General features: G+C 36.5%; 1 protein-coding gene across 3 annotated transcripts in view; it reads right to left on the bottom strand.

The window, feature by feature from the left end:
* Nucleotides 1–25,634, bottom strand: part of LOC307152153 (complement C3-like) — a 78,515-nt gene that overhangs the window by 27,428 nt on the left and 25,453 nt on the right. Inside the window, exons 24-25 of one of the 3 annotated variants that reach the window (XM_079860559.1) lie at nucleotides 9,946–10,023; nucleotides 2,175–2,270 (exon numbers count right to left, since the gene is read on the bottom strand). The exons of 1 other annotated variant lie outside the window; for it this stretch is intronic. In XM_079860559.1, coding sequence (XP_079716685.1) covers nucleotides 2,175–2,270; nucleotides 9,946–10,023 — 174 coding nt within the window. The remainder of the gene's footprint in view (nucleotides 1–2,174; nucleotides 2,271–9,945; nucleotides 10,024–25,634) is intronic. One more of the 3 variants, XM_079860560.1, reaches the window with a different exon arrangement.

Here is a 25,634-nt window from a genome sequence, read left to right on the forward strand (position 1 = left end):
AAATTGCATAGTATTATGTTGCAAATAGTCTCTGATCTTATCAAAGTTTGCATATAGACTCCTGCTGTTGAAGTGTACAATTGATATACCATTCTCCAAGTTAAATTTTTCCTTAAGTTGGTATTCAGTATAATAAAAACAATTTCTAGTTACTTGGTCAAAAAAATTACTTTCCGGGTCTATATCTCGTTCCAGCATATTAATTGTTCAATGTGGTCGCGAACATTCTTCCCAATCTCACACAAAAAGTTGAGAAGTTGCAAAATTATTATTCGACAGGTAGGCATATAGTAATAAGAAAGTGAGTTCAATATAAGTCTCTGGAACATAAAGAAAAGCACTTGGAAAAACAATAAGTCGACCATCAGTCTCAACCAAAAAGGGAGAAAAAAACCTTCATAATTTGTATCAGGGTTGTTGCAAGTAAGTGTAGATCTGCTCACCACCACCAAGTTGGGCTCTTTATGTGTAAAACAAACCTCCATCAGATAGATCTGGACCTCAAGAGAATGTTCTTGTTGGCTAAACACTGCCATATTTCTCCAGGTCTTTGAGGTCCCGGATTAGCAGGACCTTCATCTCCTCACCAGATGAAGCATTTGTACGTATCCAAATTTTACATTCCCTTGTCCATGTTGAATGGATTTTCCTTTGTTTCTTCAGTGCCCTTGCATGTTTAGCTATTTCAGCATTCCTTTTCGTGAGATGTTCATTCACATACACCTGTGTGTCCTTTAGCTTTTTTCCTTGTTTCAAAAGTTCTATTTTCTGTTTTCTGTTTACAAATCTCAGAATGATGGTTCTTTCCATTTGTCCGTTTCCTTTGGGGAGGGTATAGCAAGCAGCGATACTCTCCTTATGAATAAAGATGTCCCTGCTATTGAAGAACTTAATCACCTGCTCCTCCAGCGTCTGTTTTTCTCCCTCTGTTAGATCAGCTTTGCTGCTTTCCCCTCGGATGACATTGGAGTAGGTGCGGTGTGTTGTTTTTAGGCCACTGATGACCACGTCTTCTTTTCTTGTATATTGCTCCAAGTCATCAACTCTTTTCTCCAACTCTGCAATTTTCTCATCCTTCTGTGCGAGTAGGTTGTTTAATTTCTTCACATCCTCTACCAAACCGCTTATCTTGCCCACGTTTTCAGCCATTCCATCAATTTTCTTTGCCAGTTCTCTCAAGGCTTTCTTGACATCCTCCATTTTAAATTTGGCTGGTTTTCAGACTCTTGACATGTATTATCAAAAGTGCCCCAAAACATCAACAATTATGGGAAATACTCATACAAGTTAAATCCCAATGTCCATATAAAGCCATAAACTTCACTTTTCTGCTTGGATGTCAAGTCATTTTCATGATTTTTGACGGATTGTTCAAGCCAGACATATCAGGCCTACCAACAGATTATCTACTATTTTATTCATATATTACACTACTTTTGTGACCCTAAGACTTTGGGGAACCCATATCAAGGACCAAAATAATTCGTCCACATGAGTAATGGTATGTTTCCACAAGATATTTGAAGAATTTCAAAAATCGGACTTATATTTTTCACCTTTTAGAGCCAAATTATCCCTCTCTCTCTCTCTTTACACACTGCTCTAGGACAAGTGGTGAGCTCATCAGTAAGAGAGCTGGGTTTTCTCTGCACATTTTGATATAAAACACATGGGATTATGTTATGTAATTGCCTTTAAAAGGTGAATTTAATAAGATGTAAAATCGAAGAAAAAGTGAAAAAATGCCCTTAGAACTCAGAGGGTTAATTATGGAGAGATGAAATACTGAATATCTGATCGCCAACAAATTTAAAAAGAGTCCATTCTAGCAGAAGCTACAAATTATAAATGAATGAAGACCCCACTCCTAAGTTATACAGGCAGTCAGCTTTACTAAAGGAACCAACACGGACATTAAAAAAGAACAGAAGGATGGATTTTTTTTCTTCAGGTGATAGGCAAGGTGAGTGCAATTATATTTATATTTCCTTGCTGCAAGTTTCATTTTTGTTTTTTACATTGTATGTCTAAAAGTGATTCAAAAAGACATTTAAAGCAGTTAATAATATTTCAAAAATGTTTTGGGAGAGGATGCCAAGACCGCTATTATTACTGTGCTTCCTCTATTTTAGAAATCCCCGAGCGGCCACTGGAGGTGAAACAAATTCACTTACATCAACTGATCCAGCACAGATCTCTCTGCCCTCTTGCATGGCAATCACAACAAAGGCTGTCAGAGAGGCATCGGCATCTTTACCTCGTAGATCACCCTGGAATAAAGCACACATAAACATACTATATCACAAAACAATCATATTATGTGTGTGTTTTAATCATTTTAAGTTTTTTTTTTTTTTCTGAATGATGAATGTTTTTCAAATAAAGGTTACCGAGTGATCTCAGATTGTGTGATAGGTTCAGTTTTATTTGACTTGAAACACAAAAGCCCAAACTAAAACAGCTGCAATTTTATGCACTGACGTGCCCAGTTATGTTTGAAAACATACATTTCAAAACAGATTTACAACACTTATTTGTTTCTCTTGCTTGGCTTCCACCGCCACTTGTTCCTCCTCTTCTTTCTTTCCACTGATGAATCTTAAGACGGAATCTCATGCATCTTGCTATTCTGTATTGTTAAAATAAAATACAGTACACCCAGAAATGTCCTCACCATTTATTAATCTTTTACTCCCATGGCACACAAATTACAGATGAAAACAAACAAAAGTTAATAAAAAAAAATAAAAAAAGTTCTGCTAATACAAGCTCATGGGTTCCTAAAGGTTGAACCATCAAACAGCGCATAAAGCAATAACCACGGTAATCCATATGATCCCAATGGATGGATCAATGGCTTCTGAAGTGAAATGATAAGTGTTTGTAAGAAAAATACCAATATTTGAAACTTTTTTTAAACTGTAGACCATTGCTTCAGACCAACGTTCAGCAGCACGTGCATGAGAGGGTTGAGTTCATGCTTGATGTAACTAGAAGCGTGACAATAGCGCGCCGAGAAACTCACATGAAAAGTCACGGGAATGTCGGATGCTGTCAGTTTTTATTTTATTTTATTAAAGGTACAATATGTAAGAATTTTGTATCAAAATATCCAAAAACCACTTGCACAGAGTTATATATTTCTATCAATTGTGTACTTCCATTATCCTAAATGTTTCCAAGAATTTGTAAATTCAAAGAAATTCACAATTTTAAAAAGTGCCCGTCCCTGGTCGCTTGTCAATGACGTCAAGTCAAGTCAAGTCAAGTTTATTTATATAGCGCTTTTCACAACATAGGTTGTATCAAAGCAGCTTCACAGTAATAAATTAATACAATACATCAATGTTTGTTTCTAATCGAACGTCCATGTTTGGTAATGCTGATCAATAGTATCGTTGATTGATTAGTTAAATTAAATATCCAAATATCCCCAACTGAGCAAGCCAAAGGCAACAGTGGCAAGGAACCGAAAAACTCCATCAGGTGACCTAATGGAGAAAAAAAAAAACCTTGGGAGAACCCGGGCTCAGTCGGGGGCCAGTTCTCCTCTGGCGTTTATGAACTAGAGACCGGATTTAACTGTAAGATTAAAAGTATTATATGAATGCCTGGCTGAAGAGATGCGTCTTTAATCTAGTTTTAAACTGGGAGAGCGAGTCTGAGCAACGAACAGTATCCGGAAGACTATTCCAGAGTTTTGGAGCTAAATGTGAAAATGCTCTCCCTCCTTTGGTGGATCTGGATATCCTAGGTATGACCAAAAGCCTCGAATTTAGTGACCTTAAAGAGCGTGATGGGTTATAGGGTGATAGAAGGTCCGTTAAATAGACTGGAGCTAAGCCGTTTAGGGCTTTATAAGTCAGTAGCAATACCTTGTAATTAATACGGGACTTTATAGGTAACCAATGTAGTGATGATAAAATCGGTGTTATATGATCATATTTTCTTGATCTAGTTAGAACTCTAGCGGCAGCATTTTGGACTAACTGTAGCTTGTTTATTGAGGATGCAGGACAACCAGCTAATAAAGCATTACAGTAATCTAGTCTCGAGGTCATGAATGCATGAACTAACTTTTCTGCGTCAGAAACTGATAGCATATTACGTAGCTTAGCAATGTTTCTAAGGTGGAAAAAGGCTGTTTTTGTAACATATGAAATATGATTTTCAAAAGACAGGTTGCAGTCAAGTATAACACCCAGGTCTTTTACTGTAGAGGATGAAGTAACAGGACATCCTACTATGTTAAAGTTGTATTGTGAGAGGTTCTGTGGGCGGTTTTTTGAACCGATAAGTATTACCTCTGTCTTATCTGGATTTAATAAGAGAAAATTGCGCGTCATCCAATCTTTTATATCTTTAACACACTCTGTCAATTTGGATAATTTAGCGTTTTCATCTGGCCGTGATGAAATATAGATTTGAGTGTCATCAGCATAACAATGGAAACTAATTCCATGTTTCCTTATAATATTTCCAAGTGGCAGCATATATATTGAGAATAATAGAGGGCCTAACACAGATCCCTGCGGCACTCCATAGTTTACTGGAGTTATGATCGATTTTTCTCCATTTAAATAAACAAAATGGTAGCGGTCAGATAAATACGATCTAAACCAGCTTAATGCTTGTCCTTGAACACCAGTATAATTTTGTAGTCGATCTAAGAGTATTGTATGATCTATAGTATCGAATGCAGCACTAAGATCAAGTAAAACTAGTATTGAGATATAGCCTTGGTCAGAAGCTAAAAGTAAATCATTTGTGATTTTAACGAGCGCAGTTTCAGTGCTATGATGCGGCCTGAACCCAGACTGAAACTTTTCATAGGTGTCATTTTCTTGCAAGAAGGAGCCCAGTTGAGCGGACACAACTTTTTCTAGTATTTTAGACATAAAAGGTAGATTTGAAATGGGTCTATAATTTGCTAGATTATGTGGATCTAATTGTGGTTTCTTAATGAGAGGTTTTATAACTGCCAGTTTAAATGTTCTTGGAACATAACCTAATGATAAAGACGAGTTAATAATATTGAGGAGAGGCTCTTCCACTACAGGTAACACTTCTTTCAATAGTTTAGTTGGTATAGGATCTAGTAAACATGTTGTTGTTTTAGATGAAGTGATAAGTTTATTTAACTCTTTTTGTTCTATAATTGTAAAGCACTGTAATTGTTCTTGCGGGGTGATAGTTGAGGCTGAGTTATAAGACGCGATTGAGGATTGAACGTTTACAATTGTGGTTCTGATGTTTTCTATTTTCTCAGTGAAGAACTTCATGAAATCATTACTACTAAACTCTAACGGAATATTTTGTTCAGGAGACATCTGTTTATTTGTTAGTCTAGCCACAGTGTTAAATAAGAACCTAGGATTGTTATGGTTGTTTTCTATTAGTTTGCGGAGGTGCTCAGCCCTGGCCTCTTTTAGGGCCTTTTTATAACGTGACATACTGTCTTTCCACGCGATTCTAAAGACCTCTAAGTTAGTTTTTTTCCATTTACGCTCTAAATTACGGGTTTCTCTCTTTAGAACATGCGTAGTATTGTTGTACCATGGTGCTTTACTTTTCTCTCTGACCGTAATATTGTTATCCCTGGTTTCCACTTGTACTGCCATAGTAACCATGGCGACAGATGTGGACAACTGCACAATGTTTAGCGGCATGCTGTTGTTGTTTCGTTCAAACATTATGGATCATGGCAAGTGGACTTTGAGACAAAAGGAGAACTAAAACGAGGATCAATATCGGCGTGGCGTTTTCGAGATGCAGAGCTCCACGTCTGCGACAAACATGGACTTGACAGAGACGCCGCTCTTGCATGTAATGTTACTTTATTAGACAGGTGAGCAAATGTACAAGAAACAAATCAATGTTATATAGCAGCGATTCCCAAACTGTGGTCCGCGGACCACTAGTGGTCCGTGAGGGTACTGCAGGTGGTCCGTGGAAAGGCAAAATTAAATATAAAATAATATTTTTTTTACCTTCATTTTACCAGGAAATTCAAATTCACAAAAAAGTAAAAAGAATATGTAGGCCTATATTGATGTAACATTTTAATTAAATTGTCAAGTTGTGTGATTACTAAAATAGCCTAGTGGTGTTCGGCCGTGACATTCAAGTTCAGTGCCGTTAGAACCACAACATTGGTTCGGTGGATAGCAACAGGTTCTCTGAAGAGAAAAGGGCAGAGGCAAATATGTTTTCATTATCACATCACACGCATAGCCTTTAATGGTGCGTTCACATCGGACGAAATTTCGCTTCAAACTTTTGTTTTTATGCGCGTCAATTTCGCTCTTGACGCGCTAATTGATACAAAGTGGTCAAGCGTAGGCTATCACTAGACGCGGTAGGCGCGAATTTGACATATGATCCCTTTTTGAATTTGACGCGCTATTTGTGTCCGGTGTGAACGCACAGTGGCATAGGCAGTTTATGAAACTAAATGTTTATAAATGGAATGAATAAGGCCTGTTATTATTTTAATTTCCAGTTAGTTTCTTGATCTCGCGTTTCTGAAATGTTTTGCGGATGTGCTGTTAAGTGGACAAACTCAAGCCTAGGTAGGCTACTTTTTGAGGACTTGTAAAACTCTAAAGATTAATAATCCCCTAAAATCACCAAAGGTTTTGAAATGTTGACTATATTCCAGTGTTCTTATTACTGTATAGATTTCATACTCCATTGCTATGGAAATAAGCCTGTTGTTCAAATGAACCTGATTATGCCCTCGGGCGCTTGAGTAAATAAATAAATTAAATATGTGGCAGCCGTTGTGTGCAGTAAACTTTCTTTTAACAAGCCCGTTGTACTGATGTGATGACCAATGATAGTTTTAGAGCTAGTAAGCCTATTTAGAGATGCAGATTAATTCAGGTAGGACTCTGTGTAGACATATTTTATTATGTGTATTATGAGGTGGTCCGCGAAAATTCTTGATTACAAATAGTGGTCCACACACACAAAAAGTTTGAAAACCCCTGTTATATAGCTCAACATGATGAAATTTTAGAAAATGATCAGTATGTTATTCTAATGTTGATCTAGCTTACTGCTATTCTCATACAGCCAACAAACTAACACATAGAATAACATTATAACTTTCAACACACTCAAATGCTGTTTAGTATCACACTAAAAAATGCTATGTTGGCTTTAATTAACTTTTTTATGTCAACAGGTCCCACATAACTAGGTTACGTTGGATTTATGTAACATTATTTATTTCAATTAACTTAACCCTTTAGGCGCCAAGGTTTTTTTGAAAAAATGCTGGATTTTGACATCAAAATTTAAAAAGCTTGTGGCTTGAAAAGGCTTAAAGATAGAGCGCGGCAAAGATGTACCAGGAGAAGCACGGGCGGCACCATTGCGCGGCAAAGATGTACCAGGAGAGGCGCGGGCGACACCATTGCGCGGCAAAGATGTCCCGGGAGAAGCACGGGCGGCACCATTGCGCAGCAAAGATGTACCGGGAGAAGCGCGATCATTAGACGGCCGATCGTCATTTCCAAAAGGCAAATATTCCCCTTTAGAGTAAGAATCGGCGAATAACATTTGCAACACATCCTCACGGTACAAGTTTTTACTAGCCATTTGTCTATTTTCTCTCACAAATCTCACAATTTACTCAGATGCTCTGAACTGAACTGCTTCCGCATCAATGACACGATCGCTCACTTGCTCTGCTGTTTCCTCCAACACTTTGAATATATATATCGCACGATATTGTTATGCGCATCTCGTCAGTAAAGCTGGTTCCTTGATTAGTAGTAAATCGCCATCATCTGCTTTCAGATGGAGCGGTGGTAAATTAACACTCCTGGGGGCTGGAAGTGTATATGAGTCCACACTCAAGAGTGTAAAGTGTTAAAATATGAGTGTTAAATTAACACTCAAGAGTGTTAAAGTTAATGAGATAATTTAGTGATTAATTTAGTGATGATTGAGCATTATTGAAGACACCTGATGTTAACAAGCAGAATCACTGAAGGAGAAAATCACAAATTATGAGTTACCATTATGGTGATCAGTGTTTGCTTTAGTTGGGCTCTTGACCCTTATATGTTTACTTTAAATTTTACTGTTGTTTGTCTGCTGTTATTGATTTATAACAGTTAAATGAACAAAGCAAAGTGTGATCTGATAGTGTTGGTTATGTTTTGACCAGCAGCTTTGTGATTTAACAGCCTATGATTATCAGTACTTTACTTATAATCCAAAATATTCCATAAACATTGTTCTGACCAAAAGACTTTCAAATAAATTAATTTAGAAACACAGACATCAATAATCAGCCTGTGAATCCCAACAATGGTGACAATAATAAAGCATGTTGCAGTGGCTGCCACCAATCACAACTCATTAATGGCTCCCATCATGCATTGCGGTATGAATAAATTATGATCTGAATTGTCTATGTAATTTACTTTTCCTAATTGAATATTCTGCTCGTCACCATTGTTGAGATGCATAGACTGAATTTTGACGTCTGCGTGTGACAAAGTATGATTTTTTTTTTAAACAACTTTTAAAGGGGGGGTACAATGGTGTTTCATGTATTCAGAGTTGTTTACAGTGTTAAAGAGATGGATTCTCATGCTTAACATGGCCAAAGTTTTTAAAAAATATTTTGGACGAATAACGGAGAATTTCTGTGCCGAAAATCTTACTTCCGGGTTGGTACAAGTTTCGGCTGTTTTTTTTTCGACCGTGGATCTAATGACGTAGACCAGAGTGGAACTCCTTATATGAGCATTTCTCCCGGAAAAGCTCGCCCGCACACACGTCAACCAGAGGAGAGCGAGACCGCGCACATCAACGCGCTTCAACAGGAAATCATCGGCAGCGCTGCATAGTGTCTCCAAAGTGTGTTTTTGGATGTGAGGGAAAGCTTACCATGTTCAGCTTCCCAAAGAACCCAGCGTTAGGAACAGTGGATGCAGATTGTTTTTCCGGGGCAAAAACGAGTTGTGTAGACTGTTTGTTCCCTGCATTTCGACGATGAATGTTTTATAAACAAAGCCCAGATCGACGGATTCTCTCTATGGCTCTGGCTTCGCCCACACGGCCCGCCTCCAGACGCTCAGTTTTTTCCGGAAAGACTCGGTACAGCCTATCTTTCTTTTATAAATATAATAAAACTAAAGACATTTTGGAGATATGAAGGATGCAATACTACTCTATAGGTACTCAAGATTAACAGGAGATTGAGTGAAAATGAGCATTTCACCCCCCCTTTAAGAAATCCTTTATATTGTATCAAAAATTCTGGATATTTATGCAGAACCACAGATATGCTGTAACCAACAACATAAATCGAAGTCAGAAAGAAGGATCTCAAGGAGTTCAGTGATCAAGTTCAAATGATGAATGTCATAATAAAATAAACCTAACTCATAAATTGGACTCTATATGAGTTCAGTGATTCAGGTCTAATTCTTGTGAAATAATGATTATGTTAAAACGCAACCAACACCATCAGATCACCTTTTCTATTTGTTCATCTGGCTGTTATAACTCATGTACAGCAGCCAAACAAAACATAAAATTAATAATTTAAGGGTCAAGAGCCCAACTAAAACACACACTGATCTCCACAATGGTGACTTTAATTATGGTTTTCTCCTTCAGTGATTCTGCTTGTTAACACCAGGGGTCTCATTTATAAAGCGTGCGTACGCACAAAACGGGGCTGAAAACGTACGTACGCCAGTTCCCACGCAAAGGTTGTGATCTATAAAAAACAAACTTGACGGGAGAATGTGCGCACCTTTAAGCAAACTTTGAGCCGTGCGTACGCACATTCTGGAGACAAAGGGAATTGGCGACACCGATGGTGAGCTGGAGTTAAGTGTCTTTTTGGTCACTTTTAGACAGAAAATCTAAAGAAATTAAACATATACAGAAAGATAATACAAATATAATTTCACTCACCAAGCCTGTCACTTGAAGCAAATATCCATCCCTTCTTAAATGTCCGCGCCAGCGAGCGCGTTGGGCCGTTTGGTGAAACTGACGCAAATAACAGTTTAAATAAATCAAATAATGATTTAAACTATGTTTTACTTCTGATATAAACATTTAGATTAAATATGCCATTCAAAATAATGGAGTTAAGCACTTAAACATGAAATCATTACTGAGAAGTTACAACATTTTTATATTCAAATTCAGTCAATAGAAATATTTGTTGTGGATGCGGTGTTTTTGAACACTTTTCCTGTGGCGTGCTTTAATGTTTTAACCACAGAGATAATTGCTTATCATGATAATACCAGATTGTCTGAGAAAATAGTTTCATGCAAATAATGCCCAAGGCCTATCTGTTTCCATAAAAAATATAAATCAATTAAAAATAAAATTCGGCCAGTGGAAAAGATTGAGAAAAACTTTCTCTGAAATGTATTTTACACTATTAGATTTATGTATTCAAAAACAAGGCAAGGATAGGCAACTACTTGATTTTTATCAATGTAGCCTAATGTGTCTTGTACCGTTAAACGTTATCACGTGGATGAATAATCATATGCAAATGATATGCAGATGAGGATCTGCATAGTAAAACTAGGCGTTGTAAGCTCCATATATGGTTATTTCGGGGTGGAGACGCATGTGCGCACAATCTTCCGCTGACTGGGACTTATAAAGTGAATTCTGCGCAGGTTCTGGCGTACGCACGCTTTTATAAATCTGAATATTTTTTTGCGTACGCCATTTTTGGCTTTCGGGCGCACGTACACTTTTAGTAAGGTTCCTACGCACAGTTTTATAAATGAGACCCCAGGTGTCTTCAATGTTGGCAATAAAAGATATTTTGTAAATTTTACTCATTTTAAATGGTTAACTTTTAAGGAATTAATTTGATTAATTATTACTCAATTCTAATTTGTTAAATTTAATTAATTATATTGCTTGTAATCTGTTGCCTCAATTTTATTGATTAGATATCAATAAAATCAGTGTAATCTTTTTTACAGTGCAGAAAAGTTAGTAAAGACATTGATAAAATACTCAACCTTAAGTTTATCAAGTGACGAGAATACTTTTTGTGCGCAAAAAAAAAAAAAAAACTTTACTCAGCTATTAATTTTCTTCCGTGTGGGCCTCTGACGTGAGTTCACGAGAGCGCCACGACGCATGCGCGAGAACTGAGAAGATGACGCAGATGTAGGGCTGGGCGATATATATCGTGAGATTGTTATGCGCATCTTGTCAGTAAAGCCGGTTAATTGATTAGTAGTAAATCGCCTTCACCTGCTTTCAGATGGAGCGGCATTTACTACACAGAGTCGTAGTTAACTGACAAGCTGAGCCATATCGCATTAATATCGCGGACGTATCGCCAGCGATAATTAATGCGATATGGCTCAGCTTGTCAGTTAACTACGGCTCTTTCACAGCAAAAACTTCAGTGTTAAATTAACACTCCTGGGAGTGTATATGAGTCAACACTCAAGAGTGTTGAAGTTAATGAGATAATTAAGTGATTAATTGAGTGATGATTGACCATTATTGAAGACACCTGATGTTAACAAACAGAATCACTGAAGGAGAAAATCTCAAATTGTAAGCCACTGTTATGGCGATTATTGTTTGCTTTAGTTGGGCTCTTGACCCTTATATTATTAACTTCAGATTTTGTCTGGCTGCTGTATCTGAGTTATAACTGCCAGATGAACAAAGAAAAAAAGTGATCTGATGGTGTTGGTTATATTATTACAATCATCATTTGAACTTTATGTTTTTGATTTATGTTGTACAGCATAACTGTGATTCTGCATAAATATCCAGAATTTTAGATAATAAAAAGGATTTCTTAAAAGTTGTTTAAAAAAAAAAACTTTCTTTTAGGCACACACAGACATCAAGATTCAGTCAATGCATCACAGTATGATTGTCAAAACATAACCAACACAATCAGATCACACTTTTCTTTGTTCATTTGACTGTTATAAATCAATAACAGCAGAAAATTTAAAGTAAACATAAAAGGGTCAAGGGTCCAACTAAAGCAAACACTGATCACCATTGCGGTGGCTTACAATTTGTGATGTTCTCCTTCAGTGATTCTGCTTGTTAAAGGAGAACTTGGTAACTTTTTTAACTTAATAACACTGTCTAGAAATCATTTGGATGGTTAAACAACCTGTTCTGGTGATATTGGTGACTTTCCCCGCTCCCCCCAGCGTTCCCAGGCGGAAAACCAACCTTGCAACTTGGGGACTAACGTCCCGGCAAGATAGAAATTGAAAGTCTCGTGAGAAGCGAGAACGAGAACGAGAACGAGCGTGAAACACGAATTGCTTTATGGCAATTCGACATAAACACACACGCATGTATGATGTATTACCAGATTACCCACACTGTTAAAAAAAACCCGTGAAATTTACGGTAAAAAACCGGCAGCTGTGGTTGCCAGTATTTTACCGTAAAAAATAAGGTAGCAACCTTTTATGTTTTACGGGATTTAAATTTACGGGCAAAAAAACACAATGTAAAAAAAAACCTGTGAAATTTACGGTAAAAAACGTTAGCTTGGTTGCCAGTATTTTACCGTAAAAAATATGGTAGCAACCTTACTTTGAAAAAAAAAAAAAAAAAAAACCTTCAGCAGGATTTAAATGTGTGGTAAAAAAACATCAGCTGTGGTTCCCAGTACTTTACCATAAAAAATACAGTAGGAACCTTTTAGTTTTCATGGGACAACCGTTATATTACATAAACCGATAAATGTTATCATTAAATTTCACTGAAGTATTAAAGTCTACTTTATATCTTTACAATATACTGAAAACCATCATAATAACACATATGGCAAAAAAGAAAAAAAAAAAACACGATGATTTAAGTATACCATTAGTTTTTCACAAACTGAGGTACATGGTAATATTGAGAAGGTGCACAGTGTCATACACACAAACACAAAACACCATCATGGTGACATACACACGTGACTCCAAATAATGCCATAAACATTCATTAAACAATATATGATGTAATATAAACCAAAAAAATATAATATAAACTGATAACAAAAACCAAGAAGAAACATAATTATTTAAATTAAATAGCATCAAATGTGAAGTGTCACACAGGGAATTCTGGGAATGTCCATTTAGAGAAACAACAGGAACAGAAAAAAGAGACGAGCAGAAACACAAGAACTACAACTGACTTCAGCCACAGCCTCAGATGAAATCAACTGAAGATAAAAAACATTAAATCTGTGAAGATCTCAGCAGAGGAGGATTAAACAACTCCACAAACAGCATTACCAGCTTCACTTATTACTAACCAGACTGACTTTATTTCTGTCACATGTCTACAGTTCTGTTTGAGAATTAACAGAGGTTTAGATGTTGATGATTTATTGTTTCATTTGAAGTCACCATGATGGAGATCAGTGACTGCTTTAGTTGGGCTCTTGACTTTCTGACATTAGTTTTTCTCTGCCTGCTATAACTCTGTGTATATAAGACATGTTGATTATGGCTAGAAAATCAGAGAGAAAATGAATCGTGTGATGGCAGTTGTGAATCAATGATGGCACACACAGATGTCACTGAACTCATTAAAATCCTTCTTTCTGACTTCGGTTTATGTTGTTGGTTAGTGAATCTGCATAAATGCCCAGACTTTTTGATATAATATAAAGGATTTCTTAAAAGTTGTTTAAAAAAAAAAAAACATTCTTTTAGGCACACACAGATGTCAAGATTCAGTCTATGCATCTCAACAATGGTGAGGAGCAGAATATTCAATTAGGAAAAGTAAATTACATAGACAATTCAGATCATAATTTATTCATACCGCAATGCATGATGGGAGCCATTAATGAGTTGTGATTGGTGGCAGCCACTGCAACATGCTTTATTATTGTCACCATTGTTGAGATTCACAGGCTGATTATTGATGTCTGTGTTTTAAATAAATTCATTTGAAAGTCTTTTGATCAGAACAATGTTTATTAAATATTTTGAATTATAAGTAAAGTACTGATAATCATAGGCTGTTAAATCACTAAACTGCTGCTAACAAGTTAAACCAAACTATCTCAATAAGTTTCCTTTTTCAGATCACAGCATGATTATGTCAAAACATAACCAACACTATAAGATAACATTTTACTTTGTTCATTTAACTGTTATAAATTAATAACAGCAGACAAACAACAGTAAATATTAAAGTAAACATATAATGGTCTAGAGCCCAACTAAAGCAAACACTCATCACCTTAATGGTAACTTACAATTTGTGATTTTCTTCTTCAGTGATTCTGCTTGTTAACATCAGGTGTCTTCAATAATGCTCAATCATCACTAAATTAATCACTTAATTATCTCCTCAGCCCTAAATACCGCTTCATCTGAAAGCAGGAGATGGCGATTTACTACTAATCAAGGAACCGGCTTTACTGACGAGATGCGCATAACCATATCGCGATTTAAATCGCCCAGCCCTAATTGAGCCTCCAATCAAAACTCATCAGTATCTCCCAGCATGCATTGCAGCAGGAATACATTATGCTGAATTGCCTTAGTATTTTATTTTATTATTATATCTGCTTTTATTTTTGATGTTGTTTTTGTTGCAGCTTTTTAGTAGCTTGTTTTGTGATGTTCAGAGTTTTATCTGATTATTGTGTTGATTGTCACCGTTGTTGAGATTCATACGCTGAATCTTGATGTCTGTGTTGGTTTAAATCAAGCAGTAGTTTAAATCCCTTTTTCTACACCATGTATTTTTAAAGTTCTTCAGATTATCTGTTGCTTATTTACAGAAATATTATACTTAATAATATGAAATATTTATTTGTAATATTATAATCAATATTATCACTTCGCTCAAAGAGAGAGATAAGACTCTTTATGAGGTCAGTGAATCGGGCCATAATATGACGATTTGCTCATCAGTAACCTGCCATCATCACCTGGTCACATTTTTTTCTCTGATTTTCATGCCATAACATTTGTGTTATATAACCATACAGTTAAGACAGTCAGAGTAAATCTAAAGTTAAAAAGTCAGAGAGCCCAACTAAAGCAAACACTCATCTCCATAATGGTAACTTCAAACTTTATCATTTTCAATAAAACATCAACGTCTAAACCTCTGGTAATTCTAAATAATTAGATTACAGGAAACCACAGCTGGTAGGTTTTTATTTTTTATATAAAAGTTCAGTTCAATGTTCAATGCCATAAAACCTAAAATATTTCTACCGTATTTTACCGTATAAACTTTAGTTCAGTGCCGTAAAAGCAAAAACAATTCTACCGTATTTTTTACGGTAAAGTACTGGCAACCACAGCTGCCAGTTTTTTTCCGTAATATTTAGATCACTGCCGTAAAACCTAAAATATTACTACCGTATTTTTTACGGTAAATCGCTTTCAACCAGCTGCCAGTTTTTTACCGTAAACTTTAGTTCAATGCCGTAAAACATAAATATTTATACCGTATTTTTTACGGTAAAGTACTGGCAACCAGCTGGCAGTTTTTCACCGTAATTTTTAGTTCGACGATGTAAAACTTTGTAAAATTAGTAAACATTTGCTACCGTATTTTTTACGGTAAGGTACGGTAAATGCAACGGTAAGTTTTTTTTTTACAGTGTACTTCCAAAATCCGTACATTTAACAGTATATTAATGTACAATTACATGAAATGTCCCGTGAGAGCTATTACAGTTTTTCACTGTATATAGTAAGGGTACATACCGTTAAGGAATTAACATTTTTTTTCCGTTGCTTTTTTACAGTTTTTTACTGTTAAAATTACGAACATTTTTAACAGTGCACCTCGGTAGCTCCAAACGATACAGTTGGCTTGCTCCGATCATAACAAACGCACATGAGCAGCGGTAGAGAGAGGGAGGAGGCCGCCGCAAGTGAGTTTTTTACGACCGTGTTGTGAAATATACGCCCCCCCACAGCTGTAGGGGGAGCTCGTGGGGAAAACATGCGACAACAAAAGGAAAAATCAGCGAAAAAGTGACTAGAGTTCGCTAGAGTTGCCGAGTTCTCCTTTAACATCAGGTGTCTTCAATAATGATCAATCATCACTAAATTAATCACTTAATTATCTCATTAACTTTAACACTCTTGAGTGTTAAAGGGGTGATGAACTGAGAAATCAAAATTTCCTTGAGCTTTTGACATATAAGAGATCATCATACTATAATAATATCCTGTAATTTTCAGAACTGAAAACTACCTTGTTAGTCCAATAAAAGCTTTTATAGACATCAGGCTCAGCAAACGACTCGTTTTTCAAAGTGGGGAACTATGACGTCAAAGAGGACAAAACACCGCCTCCACAAAAGAAGATCAACGCCTACTTCAACACGGCCTGTTTAGCCCCGCCCACCGATTCGCCCAAACATGCTAAATAGCATAGGACGACATGATAATTGCTAAACCGGATCGAGCTACTTCCAAGCAATAAACATGCTGTTTACTAAATATTGTGCAGCTCCTGTTTGTCATAGACAGTATATAAACTGGACACAGCGACCCCATTGGATTCAACGGAGACAAGTGAAGTAAATTAGAAGCACTAGCTTCCTGATGGTCGAGCGTACTGCGCAGACTCAAAAAGAGCTTGACGACGTAGATGTGACATGAGCAACCCGTCTGTCTTCTAGTAGCTGTGCCAAGAGAAATCTGAATCATTCCCTCCCGAAACTTGCAGAGATGGAGAGTGTGAGTAGGAGATGTCCATGAGATAGGAGCAGAAGTAACTTTTGCTAAGTATTCAGATTAAATACTTTGTCATTTTGCCTCCACGTCCCCCCGATTGCGTGTGAGCGTCTCCTCCTGTCCATACGGTAATCTCTCTACTGTGCGACAGAGAGTCGCGTGTTATGACGCAATCGTTAGCCTATTTTTACAAAAACTGCATCTACTGGGCCATAACGTAAGATACAAGATAATGGAGCCTTTTATACATTTTCGTGTTTCTTAAGAAATAAACAATGGACAAATGGAGTCTTTAAACGCCTCAGATGTAAAGTTATTCGCTGTCAAAGTGACGCCAAAATGAATGGGAGTCAATGGGATGCTAACAGCAGGTGATGGTCTGCTAGCCAATGGCGGCGCCCGGGGAATAGGGCTGGGCGATTTAAATCGCGATATTGTTATGCGCATCTCGTCAGTAAAGCCGGTTCCTTGATTAGTAGTAAATCGCCATCACCTGCTTTCAGATGAAGCGGCATTTAGGGCTGAGGAGATAATTAAGTGATTAATTTAGTGATGATTGAGCATTATTGAAGACACCTGATGATAACAAGCAGAATCACTGAAGAAGAAAATCACAAATTGTAAGTTACCATTAAGGTGATGGGTGTTTGCTTTAGTTGGGCTCTAGACCATTATATGATTATTTTAATATTTACTGTTGTTCGTCTACTGTTATTGATTTATAACAGTTAATTGAACAAAGTAAAATGTTATCTTATAGTGTTGGCTACGTTTTGACATAATCATGCTGTGATCTGAAAAAGGAAACATATTGAGATAGTTTGGCTTAACTTATTAGCAGCAGTTTTGTGATTCTTCAGCCTATGATTATCAGTATTTACTTATAATTCAAATTTATTAAACATTGTTCTGATCAAAAAGACATTCAGATAAATTAATTTAAAACACAGACATCAATAATCAGCCTGTGAATCTCAACAATGGTGACAATAATAAAGCATGTTGCAGTGGCTGCCACCAATCACAACTCATTAATTGCTCCCATCATGCATTGCGGTATGAATAAATTATGATCTGAATTGTCTATGTAATTTACTTTTCCTCATTGAATATTCTGCTCCTCACCATTGTTGAGATGCATAGACTGAATTTTGACATCTGTGTGTGCCTAAAATAATGATTTTTTTTTTTTAAATATCTTTTAAGAAATCCTTTAAATTACATTACAATATTCTGGCCATTTATTCAGATTCACAGTTATGCTGTAACCAACAACATAAATCGAAGTCAGAAAAAAAGGATTTTAATGAGTTCAGTGATCAAGTTCAAATGATGATTGTCATAATATAACCAACACCATCAGATCACTTTTTATTCTTTGTTCAACTGGCAGTTATAATTCAGATACAACAGCCAAACAAAATCTAAAGAACACATAAAAGGGTCAGAGCCCATCTAAAGCAACTACCCATCACAATAATGGTAACTTACAATTTGCGATTTTCTCCTTCAGCGATTCTACTTGTTAACATCAGGTGTCTTCAATAATGCTCAATCATCACTAAATTAATCACTTAGTTATCTCATTAACTTAAACACTCTTGAGTGTGGACTCATACACTCCCAGGAGTGTTAATTTAACACTGGATGTTTCGCTGTGTACAAAGAGCCGTAGTTAACTGACAAGCTGAGCCATATCGCATTAAATATCGCTGGCGATACGTCCGCGATATTGATGTGATTTGGCTCAGCTTGTCAGTTAACTACGGCTCTTTGTAGTAAATGCCGCTCCATCTGAAAGCAGGTGATGGTGATTTACTACTAATCAAGGAACCGGCTTTACTGATGAGATGCGCATAACAATATCGCGATTTAAATCGCCCAGCCCTACTCTGTAGTGTGGACACATATAAACACTGAGGAGTGTTAATTTAACACTGGGGATTTTGCTGTGTATGTTCAATTGTAAAAAAATTTTTTTACACTAGGCTACATTAAAATATGGATAGTGTGCCCTCCACCTGATACCCCACCACAACTCAAAATATGAACCTGTCTTACCAATGTTAGCACAGATGTGTTAGCAAAAATGAGCAGCCTTGATCCCTGCTTCAGATACGAGCCTCCTGCAGAGGTAGTGAAACAGGCCAAAACTGCCACTGTGGCATAGGTTACAACAGGCCTAACTTAATTTGTGAAACTTGTGTGTTGTGGTTTTCTGGGGAGGTGGAGTAACTATTATGTGTCCCTTTTGTTTAGAGATTTCTTATTGTTTTGAAGTTGTTTTACATGTTTGTTATTAAATCACCTCTATCTTTATTTTTTTATAGTGCAAAAAATAAATTAATTGCAGGTTTTGAAAAAGTGATTCCATTCTATTAGTTTTTTTTTTTTGTTGTTGTTTTTGCATAAATCAGGATTTATACTAAGTAAACAATGACTGACATTTAAAAAATTAGGGTTACCAAACATTTTTCAGAGTCTCACTCCAGCCAAAGTCCCAAAGTTGATTGTTATTTTCACACAAAAATAGCTGCAAAAGATGCTTTCCAACAGGTGTTTTACCATTCGTTGTAAAACTGTGGACCTATTTTTCCAAACGTCTCACACCCGTAGATTTTTCCGTTGAGAGCTTGAATAATAGACACTCCAGCCCAGTTGGTGGCGATAATGCACCTTTGCAAGCAAACCACTGCCATTTCAGTTTGCGATCCGCCGTAAAAAAAAAAAAAAAAAAAAAGAAGAAGAAGAAGAAAACAACCCCATTTCAGTTTCCGCGCGGAGTAATACCGTACCTCACAGCACATCCAATACAAGTCAATGGAGGAGACAAAAAATACGATAAAACCTGTTGGAAAGCATCTTTTGCAGCGATTTTTGTGTGAGCATATCAGTAAACACCCCTGACCACTCGGTGAGTTTCACGTCTTTGTAGGGCTGTGCGATATATATCGTGAGATTGTTTTGCGCATCTCGTCAGTAAAGCCGGTTCCTTGATTAGTAGTAAATCACCATCACCTGCTTTCAGATGAAGCGGCATTTAGGACTGAGGAGATAATTAAGTGATTAATTTAGTGATGATTGAGCATTATTGAAGACACCTGATGTTAACAAGCAGAATCACTGAAGAAGAAAATCACAAATTGTAAGTTACCATTAAGGTGATGGGTGTTTGCTTTAGTTGGGCTCTAGACCATTATATGTTGACTTTTTATATTTACTGTTGTTTGTCTGCTGTTATTGATTTATAACAGTTAAATGAACAAAGTAAAATATTATCTTATAGTATTGGTTATGTTTTGACATAATCATTCTGTGATCTGAAAAAGGAAAGGTATTGAGATAGTTTGGTTTAACTTGTTAGCAGCAGTTTAGTGATTCTTCAGCCTATGATTATCAGTACTTTACTTATAATTCTAAATATTTAATAAACATTGTTCTGATCAAAAGACATTCAGATAAATTCATTTAAAACACAGACATCAATAATCAGCCTGTGAATCTCAACAATGGTGACAATAATAAAGCATGTTGCAGTGGCTGCCACCAATCACAACTCATTAATGCAGAGGTGGGACAAAGTCATTGTTATGCAAGTCACAAGTAAGTCTCAAGTCTTTGCCCTCGAGTCCCGAGTCAAGTCGAGTCAAAGATGAGGCAAGTCCCGAGTCGAGTCAAAAGTCAAAGCCAACAAGTCTCAAGTCGAGTCCAAAGTCCTACCATTTTAGTTTCGAGTCATTTCAAGTCCTCTTACCACAGAAATAAAATTTATACAAATCAAGTATGTCTGTAAGATTTGTATTTATTTAAACCTCTTTTTTATACAATGACATTAATCAAATACAGTAAAAAACAGAAAATTTAATTTTCACAAAAAATGCTTGTATTTCAACAGCATATTGCACTAGAACAATGCACAGCATGCAGCTTCAGTCCTGTATTGTATTGACCTCATATTGCAAAACAGTTTAACTTTCAAATAGACATGGGTCATTTTAGCCTAAACCTTTTTAAACATGTCATCAATAAAATCCTCACTCCTCAAAATGATCACTTCTGAAAAACTGGACCAACCTGATAATATAATTGGAATGCCTCCATGACTGGTGTGTATGAGAGAGAGAGAGAGAGAGAGAGAGAGAGAGAGAAGACAGTTTAAAAGAGACAGGCGTCTATTGGGGACTCGGCTATTATTTGAAGTTTTACGGTACATCCGATAAGGTGCTTAGCATTCGTTCAAAACTTACCTTTCTTTGTGCAACTTCAGGCAACTTCAAATTGCAACTCGTTTTTTGTCGACTACCTCGTAATTTTTATAGCCAAACGAAACTACCTTCGGTATCATTTTGCCAACTGCCGCGTTGTTGCTTGTTGCGCTTCATTGGTTGTCTTGCAATGTGCCTGCTTACGCCGTTTCACACACATACTCCGTGTGCAGTGCGTATGCGGTGCAAGACCAGCACGCGCAATAGTGCTTTCACATATGCTGCGTTTGCAGTGCGTGATCCGCGGCTGTACCACAAATACATACTCACTATTTGTATTTCAAATCCAGAAGTTATTAGCAACTTTTATTTAAAAAAAGTTTTTTTTGTCAGCATTGCGATTCTCTTTGTACACACGTACACTCTTTATTAGATGTATTCACGTTTAAATACAATTTAAACAACGTATTATTTAATGCATTACTCTTATATAATTATATATTAAGTTGCTCAAGCAAGTGGTAAAATATTTAACCATGTAGGCCTAAATATTAAAATCGCATAGCCTACATTTTAAATTAAAACTTAAAATTGACAAAAACAGCAGACTCATACTCTTTCTTTTGCATAATTTAAATCTTTATACAATAAATCTCGCATGTCACAAAGAACTTGTTTTTCCACCTCCACGAATGAGACGAGTGTGCATTATGTTGCCTTGTTGAAATATGTATTTTCCCTTGATTTACCCCGGTCTTAACGTCTCAGCATTGCGATTCTCTTTGTACACATACACTCTTTAATAGACATATGCACGTTTAAACACAATTTAAACAACGTAGGCCTATTATTCAATGCATTACTTCTACTTATATTAAGTTCCTAAAGCAAGTGGTCAAATATTTAACCATGTAGGCTACTTGTATAAAAAACAGCCGACTCTCATGCCTTTTTTAATATATTTAAATTAATACAATATATCTCGCATGTCACAAGGAACATGTTTTTCCACCTCCACGAATGATGTCGTTCATTATGTCGCCTTGTTGAGGTAAATTGTAGTTTTCCTTGCCCTGGTCTTAAAGTGAAAATAGTATTTAATTAAATACATTTAATTAAATACATTTATGGTGAGATTACTACATTTTATTTAATTAATCGTATTTGTGGTGAAATTACTACATTTTTAGGTCAATCTGTGTTCATTTTGACCACGAACCATGCGCTGTCACTTTAATTCAGCGCGTGCAGCACAGCAGAAATAGACTCTGTGCGGAAACGATCGCGGCACTGCAGTATACGCACCGCTCCTGGAACGGATCGACGGACTGCAACCGCGTGCAGTGTGAAAGCTCTAACCTGTTAACATGGGTACGGAAAAAATACGCACCGCAAACGGAGTAGCCTATGTGTGAAACGGGCGTTAGATGCTGTCGAATCAAAACAACGTGGGACTACAGTGATTGGATGTCGTGCAGGCAGCGCGCGCTCTCTCTGCATGCATACAGGTGGTGCACATTTTTTTTCACAGATGCAGATAAACTGAGAGCGGCGCGGCCGTGTGGACATTTTTTCCCCCAGTTTTCATGGGAAGTAGCAAGTCTTCTCGAGTCAAAAGGCGCAAGTCCAAGTGAAGTCACGAGTCATTGATGTTAAAGTCCAAGTCGAGTTGCAAGTCTTTGTACATTTTGTCGAGTCGAGTCTGAAGTCATCAAATTCATGACTCGAGTCTGACTCGAGTCCAAGTCACATGACTCGAGTCCACACCTCTGCATTAATGGCTCCCACCATGCATTGCGGTATGAATAAATTATGATCTGAATTGTCTATGTAATTTACTTTTCCTAATTGAATATTCTGCTCCTCGCCATTGTTGAGATGCATAGACTGAATCTTGACATCTGTGTGTGCCTAAAAGAATGATTTTTTTTTTTAAGCAACTTTTAAGAAATCCTTTATATTATATCAAAAATGCTGGGCATTTATGCAGATTCACTAACCAACAACATAAATTGAAGTCAGAAAGAAGGATTTTAATGAGTTCAGTGATCAAGTTCAAATGATGATTGTCATAATATAACCAACACCATCAGATCTCTTTTTTTTTTCTTTGTTTATCTGTCAGTTATAACTCAGATACAGCAGCCAAATAAAATCTAAAGTAAACATATAATGGTCTAGAGCCCAACTAAAGCAAACACCCATCACCTTAATGGTAACTTACAATTTGTGATTTTCTCCTTCAGTGATTCTGCTTGTTAACATCAGGTGTCTTCAATAATGCTCAATCATCACTAAATTAATCACTTAATTATCTCATTAACTTTAACACTCTTGAGTGTGGACTCATACACTCCCAGGAGTGTTAATTTAACACTGGAGTTTTTGCTGTGAACAAAGAGCCGTAGTTAACTGACAAGCTGAGCCATATCGCATTAATTATCGCTGGCGATACGTCCGCGATATTAATGCGATATGGCTCAGCTTGTCAGTTAACTACGGCTCTTTGTAGTAAATGCCGCTCCATCTGAAAGCAGGTGATGGTGATTTACTACTAATCAAGGAACCGGCTTTACTGACGAGATGCGCATAACAATCTCACGATATATATCGCACAGCCCTACGTCTTTGTAAACGGAAGTTTAATGCGTTTTAGGAAGGATTGTTCCAGTGCACCTATACACCCATTCTGGAGGTTTTGGGGAAAGCGAAAGAAACCTAAAATTCTCGGGACAGCAGCATCTGTCCAAATTTTAATCTTAACCGTTCTATTTCATCAGAAACGATCTGTAAACAGGGCTTTAAGTGTAAAATACCGAACTTGTCCTTTAACAACTAATATTTAACGACTTAATCAGATATTAGAGTTCAGGTGGTATGAATAAATCAGGCCACTACATGATGACATCACTAAAAGACTAAAAGAGTTTCAGAGACACACAGTTAAAGCAGCCAGAATAAAACTAATGTTCAAGGGTCAAGAGCACAACTAAAGCTACCTTTATTCTTTTCAATAAAACAGCAACTTCAACCTCTGTTAATTCTCAACAAGATTGTTAGTATGAAAGAAATAAAGTCTGGATTGTAATAAGTGAAGATGCTGAGATCCTGAGAGATCTGGTAGTGTTTAATGTTCTGTTGGGGTTTAAAGTGTTTCTGTATGGTGTGTTTCGTGTGTCACCATTGTGTTGAAGAGTAGAGTCTGAGCTTCAGTGCAGGATGAGCAGAGAAACACTGATGATATGCTGTGTGTTGCTTTATTTAAAGACAGTAACTGTGTAGTTGCTGATGCAGTGATGTATACTCACAGTAAATCATGCGTGTAGTTCACTGCAAGAGATTCACTTTTATTAGGGCTGGGCGATTTAAATCGCGATATTGTTATGCGCATCTCGTCAGTAAAGCCGGTTCCTTGATTAGTAGTAAATCACCATCACCTGCTTTCAGATGGAGCGGCATTTACTACAAAGAACCATAGTTAACTGACAAGCTGAGCCATATCGCATTAATATCGCGGACGTATCGCCAGCGATAATTAATGCGATATGGCTCAGCTTGTCAGTTAACTACGGCTCTTTGTAAACAGCAAAAACTCCAGTGTTAAATTAACACTCCTGGGAGTGTATGAGTCCACACTCAAGAGTGTTTAAGTTAATGAGATAATTAAGTGATTAATTTAGTGATGATTGAACATTATTGAAGACACCTGATGTTAACAAGCAGAATCACTGAAGGAGAAAATCACATATTGTAAGTTACCGTTATGACGATCAATGGTTGCTTTAGTTGGACTCTTGACCCATATATTATTAACTTTAGGTTTTGTTTGTCTGTTGTTTCTGAATTATAATCACCAGTTGAACAAAGAAAAAAAGTGATCTGATGGTGTTGGTTATGTTATGACAATCATCATTTGAACTTGATCACTGAACTCATTAAAATCCTTCTTTCTGACTTCGATTTGTGTTGTTGGTTAATGAATCTGCATAAATGCCCAGAATTTTTGATATAATATAAAGGATTTCTTAAAAGTTGTTTAAAAAAAAAAAAAAAAAAAAATTATTTTAGGCACACACAGATGTCAAGATTCAGTCTATGCATCTCAACAATGGTGAGGAGCAGAATATTCAATTAGGAAAAGTAAATTACATAGACAATTCAGATCATAATTTATTCATACCGCAATGCATGATGGGAGCCATTAATGAGTTGTGATTGGTGGCAGCCACTGCAACATGCTTTATTATTGTCACCATTGTTGAGATTCACAGGCTGATTATTGATGTCTGTGTTTTAAATGAATTTATCTGAATGTCTTTTGATCAGAACAATGTTTATGGAATATTTTGAATTATAAGTAAAGTATTGATAATCATAGGCTGAAGATTCACTAAACTGCAGATAACAAGTTAAACCAATCTATCTCAATAAGTTTACTTTTTCAGATCACAGCATGATTATGTCAAAACATAACCAACACTATAAGATAACATTTTACTTTGTTCATTTAACTGTTATAAATCAATAACAGCAGACAAACAACAGTAAATATTAAAGTAACCATATAATGGTCTAGAGCCCAACTAAAGCAAACACCCATCACCTTAATGGTAACTTACAATTTGTGATTTTCTTCTTCAGTGATTCTGCTTGTTAACATCAGGTGTCTTCAATAATGCTCAATCATCACTAAATTAATCACTTAATTATCTCCTCA

Source organism: Squalius cephalus, assembly GCF_949319135.1.
Source record: "Squalius cephalus genome assembly, chromosome: 2".
In the NCBI taxonomy this organism is placed as follows: domain Eukaryota; kingdom Metazoa; phylum Chordata; class Actinopteri; order Cypriniformes; family Leuciscidae; genus Squalius; species Squalius cephalus.